The following is a 16,556-nucleotide window of genomic DNA, read 5'->3' on the forward strand; positions in this document are numbered from 1 at the left end:
ATCGTTTTTAGACGACCAAAGTTCAAATGACTTAGCTCATGTCTATTTTAAACTGATCAGTTCCTGAGTAATAAAGATTATTTAATCTTTATCATTGATTTGATTCTATCAACCGACTTAAGAAAGCATCAATCATACTTATTTATAACCTTCTTTCAGTGCACATAACTGGTTAGGTTTTCGCAAGGCCACTTTAACTTCGCTCTATGTTTGTCCAGTATTATAATCTTACTGCTTTCTTAACATATTTGAGTCTTAATGAACATTCATTTAATCGTTTTCTCCTAAATTCCACTTTTTCTTTGTCAATTTTTCAGGAATATATATGCGATTGGTTGATGTTTCTTATAGGGGATCCACAAGGCCCCTTGAGTTATTGTCTTCTACAACCAAAAGCTGGAGTTGGTGAAACAGATAGTCCACGATTAGTATCCGCTAAAAAACACCTAATTTATCATGCTCTGCCCTGTTTATTAAGTGATTTATTTAATACAATTGATAAATTTTACAATATTACAGAAGACAGGAATCTCAATGGTATACTCACAAAGTATTCTGAATCACAGTATGTTCCTTTTTTTCAAATATACTTTGGAAGTACTTGTGTATTATGTCATGACATGTTATGGCAGTGTTGTATTTTTAAAAAGAATAGATTCTTGAGTTGTATTGAGGCTCATATAATCTAACCTTTTGTTATTCGGAAGAGTTGATTTGTGTAGTTTGTTTGCTGACTTACTTGCCTATATTGCCTGTAGGACCGGCAGTCTATTCTGTGTCAAATGAAGCAGCGACCCACTCTTAATCAATTACACAATAACTGTGAATAATGAGCGACGAGTTTAATTGGTCTACAAGCATTTACTGATCAAAAATGAAGGAAATAGCAAGCAAATTAATTTTCTATTATACTTCATTCATAACTCAAAACTAATACAAAAGTATGCATCAAATACCTGACCGCACAACAACATAAATAAGACACTACCGTAAATACACAACTCAGTCATTAGTGCTACAAGTGCGGTGATATAGTAACAACACCGATTTATGGGTTAAAGGAAAGCTTACAAACAGGAAAGAATATAAAATCACAGTTATACAGGCATCGATTATTTAGGTAATCAATAATTCTGCATAGTTCTACTGTTCCCAAATTGTCTTCAGCATGATAGCTAATTCGTTGCTTTTTGTAAAATAGCAATTAAAAAACTATTAATTATCATATTGACTAGTGAGAATTCAAATAATCTGAATATAATTTTATTCTCGAAATGATATTAGCTGATTAACAATTAAAAACCAGATCGTGTTAAGTTTAATTTTCCGGTTGGTCTAATGATCTTCGTAGTCAAATAATTGTAGTGTAAGTCTTGTGATCCAAGCTGTATTATAGCTTGAAATTATCTCACACATTCCTGGCAATTAATCATGAACTACTTACTCAGTGCGTTACATATTTTTGAATAAAAATAAAATCGAAGTCTTGTTTGACATTAGATTGTTTAGGTTTTAGATAGTAAGAAAGCAAGTCAGTGCTTTTATCATTAGACATACAAATTTATTCATAGATTCTATTTGTCTATGTATCTGTTATCGACATTAATATATATTGCAATAAGAATTTCAATTTCTCTTAAAGTTCACTAAAAATAGGAAGTATTGACTTCCATATATAAGCTTCAACGTGTTAATGAATGCCTTCATAATACGAATTTGATGCTGTAATGAATGATCTCAATGGGATACTTATTTTTCTACTTTTCTGAATACTTGGAGATACATTTCATATAAATGTTGCTTCGAAATTTTCAATTGGAAGATATTTGATTGAAATCATGAACCGATCAATACTAGACCACCATTAAAACCTGTTAGCACTGAACAGTCGCTCCATCCTAGCATGAGACTCCTCAGCAGTGCGCATCCACAATCCCGTACGCGGGATATGAATTCAGGACCTCCGATCCCCACAACCCCAAACCGGGAGATTCTTATCTTTCAAATTTCAGTTGCTTTTCACCATTTTGTATTATTTTTGTTAAACAGTTTGTTGAACACGCTAAATATACTGGCTAATGTTATATTAAGTGAGTGCGTGCCTTGGTAATATATATGGCGTGATAATCCCCGCTAATGAGAGAGGAGTGAATTATCGATCAGAGCAATGATACACGAAAGCAGTATGAACAGTCTTGAGCAATTACCAGTCCTGCTTTCTGCCTAGCCCAGCCAGTTAAGTCCATAACACCAATAACAGCCTCTACAATATGAATCATTATTCTCAAACATACTGGGTTTATATGCCAAACAAACTGACCACATCGTACCACAAAATAGAAAATAACATTTGTACAAGATTTAGTCAGATGTGGCTGTGAATAAGGGGGAACAGTAATTAATAGACTGGGTAAAACTCAGGAGTGGTAAATCGTGTAATAACAGTCTATCGTTCAAAATAAAGTTCACAATAAAAGGAGCATGAATATGAATAGTTAAGTTACTTAGCAATTATACAATAGGAGATATACATATCATATTGGACCATAAATAGTTCTCAAAGTTACCATTCATAAATCTCCAGGGGATATAACAGCTAATAGTACTTGTCATTCTTGCTAAGGAATGAGTAGTTAATGTGTGTTCCAATCCTTGGGTTGATATTTCATAATAGTTCACATTTTTCATTAAATATTTTACTAGATAAAGTTATCATAATTTTTCTTTGCAAGTTTTCAGAAATGTTTAATTATTATATAATAAAAAATAATGAAATTTTTGTTTTTCTATTATTTTAGATTACGTAATATATGTGATTTCAAAGTGTATGAATTTTGTTTTCAATGGGCTTGTAATACTTTGAAAGAATTCATTATTTCTCCATTCTCTGATCTAGTTCGATTAAATCTATTGGCTAATGTATTGGCTCAGTTAACTTCACCGTAATTAAATTATGATTCTTCTTATTATTTTTTTCGTTATTCTATCCAAATTATAATTAATTAATTTGATACTATAATATTATAAAATGAATTAAAGTGACTTTTTTCGTAAATTAAAAAGATATGAAACCCATTTGCGTAACAATAAATTCTGGATAAAAATAATTGAAATTCTTCTATTATGAAAATGAACTTGATAAATGAATCAATCCTATAATAGGACGGCCGTCCAGTGCTTCCAGGTTTTCCATGGTGGTCTAGCTTCAGTTGATTCATGATCTGAACTATTAGAATCAACAATAAAAAGATAACATTAATAATGTTGTTAGGTCATACTAATATATATGAGATAGAAAATATGAAACTTTTAGGTTGACATTATATTCTGAATAGAGGTTGAAATGGAACAACTCTACTTAGACAATGAAATCATATGAGTGATATTGATACACAAAAAATTAGCAAGTTAAAAATGATAATACATAATGAGATAAATAACAAGAATGGTTAGAAAGATATCAGTTTGAAAGAATGTTATTCAAGTTATCGTCTAAGAAATAAGCTAACATTTCATAATAAAAACTAAGTAAACTTGGACTTTCCTGAACAACTCTGTAGGCTTCTTTTCATCTGTTCACCTTTTTGTTTCTTACTGAAATTACCGTTCATATAATTTTGGACTGTTATTGTTAACAGAAACATGTAGATGTAGATACTTTGGAAGATGTTGGATAGTTATTTTTTTGATTTCATTCTTCATAATCAGATTACAGTTTAATCGAATTTAGCGTAATTCATTGAAATGAAAATAATTCAAATTTGATTTAACGGCTAATTGGTTTGATAGGTCTATCACTATTATTTTATATAATAAATATTTGAAAACCTATAGGTTGTCTTCAGTTAGTTTTCTTTTTCTGATATTTGAGCTTATGTCATTCTGTTTTTCTAACCACCCTACACTTGTTAATTTCATGGGAAATCATACAATGTATATCGGTGTCCTTAACTTGAATACATTCTACAAGTGTCATTGATATACTGTTTTCATTAGGCTGACTCAACTGTTACGTAATTAAAGCATTTCAATATCAACAACTAGGTTATAATTTAAAATACCGCCTCACATATTTTGGTTTAAATAACTCAGTAATGTCATGAATTTTTATACCAAAACTATGTTACAAAGCTAAGTACACCAGTTAGTATCATTTTTATAGACCTAAATTATTGAAAGTTGACTCAGTTGGTAAACATCTCATGTTCCGAGAAAAACTGTTTTTATCTATTAGGGTTTTACAACTAGTTCATAGCACTAATCTGTCTTTCAAATAAATATGCAGGAAGAGAAGTTAAGTGCACAGGGATACAGATTTGCAGTAGATTAAATTGAAATGAAGAAAACACATATGTATATTTATTTTGCAGGGTAGATCAATGGTAACGTTTTTAACTGTTAAGCTGGGTGACACGAGGTCAAATCCATCAGTTCTGTCAAGATTACAGGTATACCTAGCTGACGAGTGTCAGGTGGCACAAAACCTAGCTCCAGGTTATTTTGTCAACTACCTTCAATTACCACCTTACAATTATTTTGCATAAACTGTCAAAATTTCAATAGATTTATAATTACTTTTACACATAAAAAGAACATGAAATTTAATTTAGGGATGTCTTTCAAATGAATTGATTAATATCAAGGAATTTGGAAGTAAGTTCGTTGAAAAGTGATATCTGTGCAGGGTTTCATATTATATCATTATGATTTTAATTTTAACCTCTTTTTTCTCTCTATATATTATAGTAAATTTAAAGAAATCGTTCTCATTTTAAATGATGGTGAAATTATTGGACGTTTAATCAATCATGTATCGAAATTACTTTCAGTATTTATTCAACAACGTAATCATCAAGCTAATTATTCATATATTGGATCGTCTAATATTGTTTTATTTCTAACTGTGATAAATAATTTAATACATACACTGTCTGTTCAACCATTTATTCAACAATTAGATTTAAATGATGTCCTACTAGATAGTAATAATAGTAACAATAACAATAATGATAATATGAATAATTTTCAGAAATATTTATCATGGATTGATGAAGAGTGGATTTTACAAAGCTTAACCTATCGCCAAATAGAGGTAAATGTATGAGTCGTTTTACTTGCTTTTTTTCTTGTCTTCATCTTCATATTCTAATGAACTCAAGATTTATACCTTCAATAGAGTTTAATACTAGATTATAATGTAAATAACGTATTAGTCAGGATTCGACATCTAGTGAGAATAAGACTTAAAGACTTAAAATTGATGAATTATGGCTAACAGTGGAATTTACGATATGGATATGGATACATGTGCAACGTGTTCACAAAATCGTATCATCAGATCACTTTAATTAATTTGTAAGAATGATTTGAATAATCAGCTTTTCATGTAGTAAATGACTCATTAAGTGTAAATAATAAAAATTGTTAATATGCGATGTTAAAGGTCATCTTTGAAACAATTGACTAACACTTTAGCGTCTTTTTCTTTTATATACCTCGGTAAAAGACGATTTTATGCAGTTACCATAGTTTTATGCGGACGTTCAAGAATTCATTTGAACTCTATTTGATTGTCAGTTTTTAAGACGCTTATGTTATCTCCGCTTTTTGAAACTGATATTTTACTATTTTCTCAGTTAAAATATATGCTATTCGACCTCTGTTGGCAATCAATCGATAACGATGTTGTTTTTTGAAGTTAGTAGACCTTTTTACTCACTTCATCGTTTAAACAAAACCGTTCCAGTTAAATTATTCTTTTGTTTCATCACTCGTTAATAGAGATGAATTAATCATGATATTTTATATTTTGATCATTTTTATTCCCATGTATAGGTTCGGGCTCTTGCGTTATCGATTCTTAGTCGTATATGCTTAGTTCCTATTTGGTTACAACGTTTGCTAACGCGCAATATTTCTACAGAGACACGCACACTTTTGGCTGCTCATTCATTTGAATGGTCATCTCCAGGTGCTATTTGGGAAGTGGCTTTCCATTTTTTGATGGATTCATCTGAATCTTGCTGGGTTCGCATCATGGCTACACAGTTACTTATTAATTTGACCGCTCTGCCTTTAAATCCAAGAGATTCAGTAATGTTTTTCCCTCCAGCGATAAATGAATTTACACCAGGCTGCTCAGAACAAACTAACGTATGCGATAAATTTCAATTTTCACGTATTCCGTTCAATTCAGCCACTTTAGGAAGTCGAACAACATCAAATAATATTGGATATAGTATTCATGATTCTAATGAGCTTTTTGTAGATTTACAAGATATTCTCAGTTCAGAACAATCTTCCCAACAGCTCAGAGATAACATTACACAACTTATGAATGGTTTAAAGCCATGGACTAATGAATTGTTTACATCAGAAAACATGATGAGCAGTATAGGTATGTATTTTGTATTCTTATAAGAGTTTACTTATTTTTTGGTAGATCACCAAATGCAATCGATACCAGTGCGTGTTTCAAAGCCACCAAAGAATACTACTATGCCTGTTTACTCAGATCTTAATGCAAATGTAAGTTGAATGTCCTATTCGAATATTTGTAATGGATAATCTTGTTAATCGCAATTAAATTATCATATGAATTCATTATTTTATATTTCTCATATATTCAAAATAGAAAGCATGTGATAATCTTTGGATTTAAATTTTACAGTTTACTCAGTTTAGGTAGAAAAGCTTGATATTTTGTGTTTCAAAGCGAAACTTTCTTGTTAGATTGTACGTAAACAGATCGACGTTTTTCATAAGTACGGTTCATCGGTTATAAGTTACTCATGAAAAGTGACAGTCTTTTATTTAAATCAGTTTGAATTTAAGAGCAAAAGCCAATATATGGACTTTTATACTGGTATGAATCTGTTATCGAATACTGTCGCCTTCCAAATGACTTTTAAAATGATGGTAATGTTTTTAAAAAACTAGTTTTATAACAATCCTGTTCATGAGTACCAACCTAATCATTTAATTTATTTAGTTTTTTAAATGTCTGGTCAATTCAATGGTAGTAATCGCTAGTAATGGGTAAGAATAATATGTTTAATCTACTCTACATGTACTTGCAGTAGTTCAACAAAGTCTTAAGCTGTCTGTATTATTTTGTTAGTTATAACTCAAGTCGAATTTATTTCAATTTAATGCTCAATTATTGCACGTGTTCCCTGACATCAGTCTGTTTACATGAAAAATCTTTGTAATGGTAACTAGCGTTACATATGTAAGCGTGATCAAAAATCTAAATCAACATCCTTTTACTATAATTTTGACCTTATGCCATTAATTTTTAATTTGTTACTAATTTCAGTTATTCAAAAATTAAAACTGATTCCTTTCGTTCATATATTTAGTTATTTAATTCTATTCTATAAGATATTCTTTTGAAACGTCGGTTATGGAACTTCATTTCTAGCCCTATAAGTCATGGGCTCAGAACGGAGTTTCAATCATTGAAGTTTAGGTGATCAGATAATATCACTAACATTGAAACAAACAGTTTTTAAAAGTGGATTGGGAGAGTTTGTAGTTGACGAATAAAATGCCTTATTATTATCACATTAGCTCGTGAAATTAAGAACATTCACAAGTCAAGCAATTGTTATTCTTCCATTTCTAACTTGGTGTATTTTTAAAAAAAAAATTAATTTTCAGTTTTATCTCATTGGGTTACCTGCATTACACCAATTATTGGTTTCGAAAGACTTCTTTAACTATCTTTTTCGTTTGGTCATTTCACATTTACCTCAAACAATGTTCAATTTATCTCAGTGGGATCGACTTACCATGCCATCTCAAGGCAGTATTGAAAAGGTTGGAAATGAAATATTTTATGAATTACTTGAATTTGTCGTTTTACTTTTAAATCAATTCTATTTTATTAGTTATTACGGCTAAAACATGGGGAGAAAAAAGTACTAAATTTAATCTTTAACTCTTGGACTTGTCAGGAGTAAAACGTCTGTTATCAAAAGTATTGGGTATTTGTTGCACTATATCATAAATCTGTTGTAATTGAATTTGCACATTTCACGTTAATCTAGTGGTTTTAGTGAACAAGTGTTTATCTTGTGATGTGAAGGTCCTGAGTTTGACCTCTGGTGAGGATGTGGGTGCACATTATTGAGGAGACCCACAGTAATACGAAACAGCTGTCCAGTGTTTCTTGATCATGAGTGCTACCTCAAACTATATAGAATGCAATCAACAAATGTGAAAGTGTACTGTCTATCGTTGATTTCAATCTTTGGTCCGCTTTTGATTATCTAGGAAAAAATTCCATGAGTATTATATAAGTATTATAATATGGTATCTCTCCTCTAAATTGTTATCGTTCAATCATTTAGTGAAAATGATAATTTTTGAAATCAAAATCTACCGAGGTAACAAATGTATTTTTCTCCTTAATGTTTTACTTCAGTAATTCTTAATGTAAATATTTTTCGACTTATATTTTAGCCTACGATGCATTGTTATGTATGAACTTCCAAATGTCCTAAATTATAAGTATTGACAATCAACTTATTCATTTTTACTTAAACTAGAAATGTGTTTTCCTAAATTGATGTTTGCGCGTGTATTTTCTTTTTTTTTTCGATTTCGTTTCCATTATTCTTTTGAGGAAAAAGTAACTGGATGATAATAAATTATATCTTTTTATATATTTATTTTACTGTGTGCTTAGACTTTACCTGGTACTAATTTAACTAATCTACAATCTTCGACAATGATGAAAACTGCAACAACACTTAATAACATACAGGAGGCGGTTACTTCAACAATAACAACTACAGAAACAACTGACACAGGTCAATCTGTTAATTCTGCAAATAATACTATATCGAATAATTCGTCGACATCGCATATTCCATGCATTTGTACACCTTCCCTTTTGAGTACAGTTATTCACTTGCTCATTAATTTGATGCATCATTTACCCAAATTTGTTTTAAGTGAATTGAAGCTACATCGTATCAATCCATTATTGATGAATATAATTGATCCAAGTAATTTTCAGTACCATTCTAATTTCATTTTCACTGAATGTTTTTCGATTCAATTTAGACCTCGTGACACAGTTGATTTAGCTCCATGTTCGTAGTCTTAATACTAATAATCAAAGTTCTCAATATGTTTAGACTGGTCTCTGAGTATGCAAACCTAGGTTGTTCCTAATGGTTTAATTCCAGGCGCTCTCACGAACAAACCATAAAACATGTCCTTAGAATATTTTGAAATTTATTTCACTCCATCTCGATGTAAGGTTTTTTCATTGTATGAAGAAACTACTCTTAGAACTGATAGAAAATTTGAACTGAAGTTGTATTCTAAATTTTAACCTCTGAGTTACTAGTCCTTCATTGTAGCAACCAAACAGTATTGTAATGAAATTGATATATAATTGTAGATGTCCGGTTTTTGGTAAAACTTTTTCAACACTCAACTCAATAAAATATTAGACGGTACTACTACTGATAGTAGTATACTTCATCTAATTTTCCTCTCTCTTCGTCTACTAAATATCTAATTAGAATTCCAAAATATTCATTTTTTTCCCACAGATTTGCTACAAAGTGCTATTCAACAAAGTAATATCTCTTGTTCTACTATTAATAACAGGAATATAAACTGTGATCCAACTAAATCGCTCAGTACAAAAAGCTCATGTAGCCAAGTAATTCAGTGTTATGCCAATTGTATACATATTTTACGTTGCCAAGCAGCAATGAATGAAGAATGTCGTATGAATCTGATTTCTGACTCTCTTTTCTTAACACGAATTATTATAATTTTAACTATTCCAATAAGTAAGTATGCATCTTATTTATTTACTAATTATATTTACCATGAATATAAAAAGGTATACCGTCCTTGTATCAGTCAGTAAATCTAAACACACTTTAAAAATAAGTACTTGTATACACGTTTATTTACAATCCTAATAATGGCCTATTATGAGATTATTTAAATATTACAAAGTTACCTAGATTCCATCTAGATTCTTCGTGTTTTGTACTTGTTAGTAATAGTGTTCGCGGATGTTTGAGGAAACTGGAGCTCTTTGTTGATGTCGAACATGTATCATCCAGCTCAATAGTCTGATATGTTAACGATAAGCTATTTAGGCCGCAGCTGAACGACTATAGGAGTGGGATATTTGCATTGATTGATCACTAATTCATGTCAAATGACCAACGTTATTTTTATCTAGTCCTTAATGTTGGCCGAATTATATCGACCAAGTTTCAATGAAGCCACTCATCTAATTGAATCAGACAGCATCAGTTTCCCCAAGATTACGAGCAAAACTTTCTGACGAGTGCTCATTTGCAAAAACTTAGGTCCATAATATCGAGTCACTGGGAATAGTAAACGAATCGCTATTTAATTGGTAGGATCCGATTAGCATAGAACGACTAGACGAATTCAGTAATTGGCCGGTGTAGTTTGATTGTGTTTATTTTTCATTGTATTTAAATCTTAAACTCACACTACTTTCCTATTTTATTTCGTTAGGCTACATTGATCTAATGGCTCCTTTGTGGCAAGAGATTTTCTCACTTATAACCTGTTTATTAATTTATTCGAACAATGCTGAAACAAAAGGCTTAAATTTACGTTTAATTTTAAAACCTTTAACTAATGTGCTACCTAACTTCTTGAATATTATACTCACATTTATTGATAGAGCTGAGTTAGAAATATCTAAAGAATCTAAATATCGTCATTCTGTAAAGTGAGTTTGCCTTTCTTCAAAGCTTCGTTCATATCTATTTGTTGTTATTTAGGATACATGAATAATAATATTGAAAAACAGTCTTATATTATTTAATATGTTAGGAATTATTGAATATCTAACAGTAACTAATATTGTACTATCTAGTATAAAGTGCGATTAAATTCTACCATTCGACTTGCCTTGTGATCGCTAGTTTAATTTACTCAGTCTCAAGTTGTTTCTGTGCTTGATGTTACATGATTAGGAGAAAATTAATGGGAAATAATAGGTTAAGGTTTTATACTAGTTGGTAATCGTCATGAAAGTGGATCTACGATACTGTGACAACTAATGTTTTTCGTGAACTTTAAATCTTTGTCATCTAGTATCACAAACAAAGATGTTAGGACTGCTATATAAGGCACAGTGGACCTACTATAGAACTGATTAGTCCTTGAGTAATAATTATTATCCTTAGAGCTAATCGAATTCTACTGGTTAAGTTGCTATGTGACTAGTGTTGGTTTCAGTTAAATAAATCCACCTTAAGTTCATAAAAAATCTTTTTTAAGTATTTGGATTGATGGATATTAACTAGACTTACATTCTAGTAGATTGAACCTAGCTAATAAGATCCTTGATGCAGACAAAAGAGGATCTCATTTATTTGCCAATAAGCTAGAGTGATATTTCATCCATTAATGATCGGTTATCAAAAGATGGTAATAATAGTGATAACTTCTCTTCAGTAACATTATCAGACAAACACCATATAATACTTTTCCTCCCTGTTACAAAAACTAGGTTTCCAGATAATTCAGTGTTCAAATTAATCTGAAAGTCATATAGAACACTATTTGATTTTCAGTGATAAGGTAGATTATTTTATTATTATAGCGAGCCTCCATTCTATACTTCATTGATTAGTCTAATGTAGAACCCGAACAAAGTCTTACTATCCTATTGTGGTATCATATCCAATGAGAACGGTGATATGACTTGTTTGTCTTATTCTATGCTCTTTCGTGGGCCACAAAAGGTTCTTCCACTGATCTATATTTGAAAAACTATACTTAGCTGAAAAGCCACCGATAAATTTGTTATAAACATAATAAACTGAGTCCATCCTTTATCCATCTAACACGAGAATAAATTGTACATCATACTTTTTGTAGCGAATTAATACGTTTGAATCTTCATCAATTTAAGGAGCTCCAATACAAGTTACTCATTACTCCGATGTACAGTGCCAACGGACATAGGAGTTCTGAGGAAATGAAGGGATAGACACACCATGAAATATTATCCATCAATGAAGCCATTAAAAAATTGTATAAGTTGTTTAGCGAATCATGATTTCCCAACTTCGTTCCACAGAACATAAGATACCCCTAAAAAGTTCTCACTTGATCATCACTACTTGTATTTCGAATCCTTTGATATGTATTTTGGTAATTTTTTAATTCTGCGCTAACGTATGTGGTAACGCTGACCGTGCGCACTCGTCGTAGGCTTGTCTTTGTTTAAGACTATCGCTTACTGTTGTTGGAATATACTAAATAACCGTTATCCACTGAGGAAGATATCTTAGGATCATACAATCCTTATAGCTGTCGAATTGAATTAATTAATGTTTAGGATTGAAATATCGTACTACCTAACTTTCGAAATTGGTTACATCAATACCATAAATTGTCAGCTAATAATACGTTTGTTGTATTTATTGTGCTTAATTATAGATTCTGTGCTCATGCTCGTGTAGCTTTACAATTGTTAGTTGTTATTATGTCACATCAACGTCCAGTTTCTTTGAATCCTGTAGTTAATCGCCTAGAGAAAGAGTATGTACTGGATACGATTAAATCAAAACACCAAAATTCTGATGAATCATTGAATGATATTGTTTATCTCACTAGACGTCTAGTTCAGTTATCGAATTCCGGTCAATGTTTTTCACAGGATGGAACATCACCTAGATTATCAAGTCAAAATTCAATAACAGTTATTATTAATTATAGAAAAGCTATTGACAATGCCTTACGAACTCTTATTGGAATCTGCCATGCAATCAAAATAACCGCTCTTGAAGGTAATCAGATATAAATTTACTTGGTAACTAATTCATTTAATGAATTGTTCTTTATTATTTCTACATAATTATGTAACGCTGTTTTGGTTTAATATGAGATTTATGGTCGTCTAATGTTTGTAATTTAACTGTTTATGGGTTAATGATAGCATTTTCTACAATTGTGAACATTATTATTTCTTTCATTTATTTTTGCCTTATACTTATTGGCAATCAAATAAACTTTACAATTCAATTTCTGCCCTAAACAAATACTGACATCTTCTATAAAGCCAAAGTATTGGAAATGTTTCTATTTTCCGACTTCTTTCACGTAATTATATCTACTTCCGTTCGACTACAGTCGTATTATTTGACCGTTAGTCGATGTCAAATTCCATCGATCTAGAAAGTATGTGGCAATTTTTGTTTTGCAAAAGCTTAACCTAGAATGAAATCAATTAACTGACTACTTTTATCCGTATACTATGAGTCTTTTCAAAGCTTGCGGCGTTACGTGTTCCAAATCGACTACATCAAGTAATATCCGTCATCCCTGGGCTTTCTTCTGATATTTGTTGAGTCTTAGCATTTATGTGCTCGTGGAGGTATTCAATGTCTCATTTTGATTTTTCGGAATTGATGTCGAATTTGAAAACGCAGTCATCAACTTGCAGTGAGTAAGTGACATGGTTCTATTTGATGAAGATAGGTGCATAACTGCGAATCTTTAGAACATGTGAACTGTCTTTGGAAGAATACATATCTTTCCCTTCATTTGGAGGACATTTCTTGACTAACATTTTTGTCAATAGACGAAGTAGCAGTATTTGTTTTCTAGTGTTTGAACTTGTCAGCCATTTCATCTATTCTACACTCCTTACTCTAGTGTGGTGGCGACAGATAAAATTACAACTTGAAAATGAAACTCCTGATTGCTGTCTGTTAAGATTTTTCACTAATGATACAAGTGAGACATTCTTTCTTCCATCAAGAATTGAATACAGTACATAGCTATATGCTTTATATCATGTTACTTCTCTGACTAAGGAATTTTAATGGTAATAGATATCTACAAACTGAAAATGTCACATCACGGATAACTTTGAGTCATTAGTAATGTGTGGTTGATCATCTGAGCGAGTTGTTATGTGGTTGTGCGCGAAGTACTAGTTACACGTGATAACTCATTTGATAAGACTGTGAGCTTCTATCCCCTTAAGTAGTTTAGATATATAAATTTATATTTAATATCTGTTGAGCAGAGGGATTCAGCATTTTTTACTTCAAACGGAGTTGGACAGGAAGATAAAAACAACCACTAAAAATTCATTTCTTACTTTGTCAATTATTTTTACTCATTTTGTTCGTCATTAAATTTCATAACATTTCATGAATAACGATATCTTTGTTTACTCATTTCACTGTCACCGACGCATTTTTATAGTGATTTGCCGTATATGTAATTTGATTTCATATCAAATACTATGCTGTTGTGTGTGTGTTTGTTTGTTTGTGATATACAATACCAACTTCTTTCGTTTTCGTCCGATTTAGATGGCTTTCTAGAAGAGTCTATTGCTAAATTGCAACTTCTTCGAGCAAAAATGGAACTTTGCTGTACTAATGTTCATGTAAACTCAGAATCTGACAGATCAACTTCCTGCGATTCGAAACAATCTTTATCAAGTAGAGTATCTATAGATCAAAAAGCAGAACGTCGACATCAAACAGTATCTACATGGCTAAAACTTTCGGATGAAATGATTGCGAATATAGAGATATTGCATAATCTTGTTTATATGTGCCCCGAGGCTAGAATGCGTGCTATAGAATCAGGAATTATTCAAGTATGATTAATTTTTTGTACTGCCTTACATAATTGTCACTTGAATTTAAAAGTATTTCAAGTTTTTAGAGTTTAAAATATAATTTAATCATAAATTTCTTCGCAAATTTACATTTTGATTGCATTCAAGACAGTCTATGATCTCTTGGTTTCGTTTTTCGCCCTAATGACCGAAATAAATCAAAACATATAGTTGTATATAATTCACTCACACAATCATATGGCAAGTACACGTAATTAGAAAGCGATTTGCTATCAAATGTCTTTGTACAGAAGAGGATGAGGACTGTTTACTCTGCCTCTCGAAATGCTCTCACGTAGCCTAGCGTATGGAGCCACTGTCTTGAAAGTCCTACTCGCTACCTTCTCGCTGTGAGGGGTGTTGTTTACGAAATTGTGAGGACGTAAAGGGACTGTCCAACACTTTAACCGAGTTGATCGGTATCGTGAATTCACATAAGAGAATTGGAAAACCCTTATTCTAAACTAATGGTGAGCATAAGCTCCAGGATCCTGAGGGAAAAAATTCACAAAGATAAAACTAAAGATTATTTATGAAGAAATATTGGAGCTTAGAATCTAGATTAAAATAAAGACAGGATAAATCATCTCCATTGTGACTGATTCGTTTATAAATGGTTCTGAAGAAATTTTCACATGGAATCCAATGTACGACCACATTTGTTATTATCTGTCTTACAGGTGATTATATGTATTTGGCCTTTGGCTTTGCAAGATCTACGAATCCTACGTACGACACTTGGTCTACTCACTAATATAACAGCGGACTGTCCACAAGCTTCTTCAGTATTGGTTAATCCTCCGAGTACAATCAAAGTTAATCCATATATAATTTCTCAATCGAATCAGATTTCAGGCTCAAGTAACATTCAAGGGAACATACCTAAAACAGATGGTATGGCAATGTATTTGGTCGTTCAATGAGTTGAATATATTACATTTCATTTGTATATTTTTAAATAAATTTTAATATTTTTTGTGGAATCATCTTTTAAGCACCCAGTTCACTTAACACCTCTCTCAGCTGTGGTGACTGATTTGAAATCAAATGAAATAAATTTATCCCTTTATCTTAAAACTATGTTCAGAATATGTAGATTGCATTCCAATTTTTTTCAAAACGTACGTATCAGTTGTTTTTCGAGCTGAATAAAACGTAGCCAAACGTCTTTAGCTTTAAATAATGAAGTTGTATAGTATAAATAGCTTAATATTTTCTGTTTATTGACATTAAGTATAAGCATGTTTTTTTTAATCACTTGTTTGGAAAGGAATGACGAGGAAACAGACTTGTTCGGTTTTGAATGAATTAAGAGAAAAATTTATTATCGTACGTGCATTTAAAGTATGTCGAGTATAAATACTATGAGATTTGTGCACTACAACTGCAATACTTATGAGTAACCAATATGTTATCGCAAAACCTCTTTTCTTATGTCTTAGTGGTTAATCGTTAAATGACTGGTGGCTTGTTTGTGACGAGAATGGACTTCTGTTGCTGAGTTTATCTCTTTTAATATGAGTTATTTCTAACCTCATCTAGTTATTATTCATTGTTAAACCACTTATTATTAAAATATATATTCATATATTAATATTCTGGGAAAACCAATATACTCTCTTACTTGAATCGAACTCGTATGTGTTATTCAAGTGAATTTGACAAATGAAAAAATTAAATTCAAAACTACAAGAATGATAGATGTCACTTGCATTTACTTTGTATGAAATGATGCATATATAATCCTGAGTTCTAGATGAATTAGTTAAAATCTTATGAAACAGTTGTCATTTATCTTTCCTCCAACATAATATGTCTTCAGTGAGGGTTTTTGTTACTTCAGTTGTTACTTCTATAAACCAGCTCATCATAGTTTTCTTTATTCTTACTC

The 16,556-nt window shown here is 31.3% G+C and overlaps 1 protein-coding gene across 1 annotated transcript; it reads left to right on the forward strand.

The window, feature by feature from the left end:
- Window positions 1-338: 338 nt before the first annotated feature.
- On the forward strand, window positions 339-15,588 carry Smp_018730 (hypothetical protein; the record flags this gene model as incomplete). Its single annotated transcript, XM_018798900.1, has 11 exons — window positions 339-565; window positions 2,799-2,942; window positions 4,747-4,969; window positions 5,836-6,397; window positions 6,443-6,528; window positions 8,693-9,014; window positions 9,570-9,815; window positions 10,525-10,744; window positions 12,466-12,815; window positions 14,352-14,644; window positions 15,346-15,588. The coding sequence occupies 11 exons, from the start codon at window positions 339-341 to the stop codon at window positions 15,586-15,588; spliced, it is 2,916 nt and encodes a 971-aa protein (XP_018650743.1).
- Between the last annotated feature and the right edge of the window lie 968 nt (window positions 15,589-16,556).

The sequence above is a fragment of the Schistosoma mansoni genome, chromosome 3 (assembly GCF_000237925.1).
Source record: "Schistosoma mansoni strain Puerto Rico chromosome 3, complete genome".
Taxonomy (NCBI): Eukaryota; Metazoa; Platyhelminthes; class Trematoda; order Strigeidida; family Schistosomatidae; genus Schistosoma; species Schistosoma mansoni.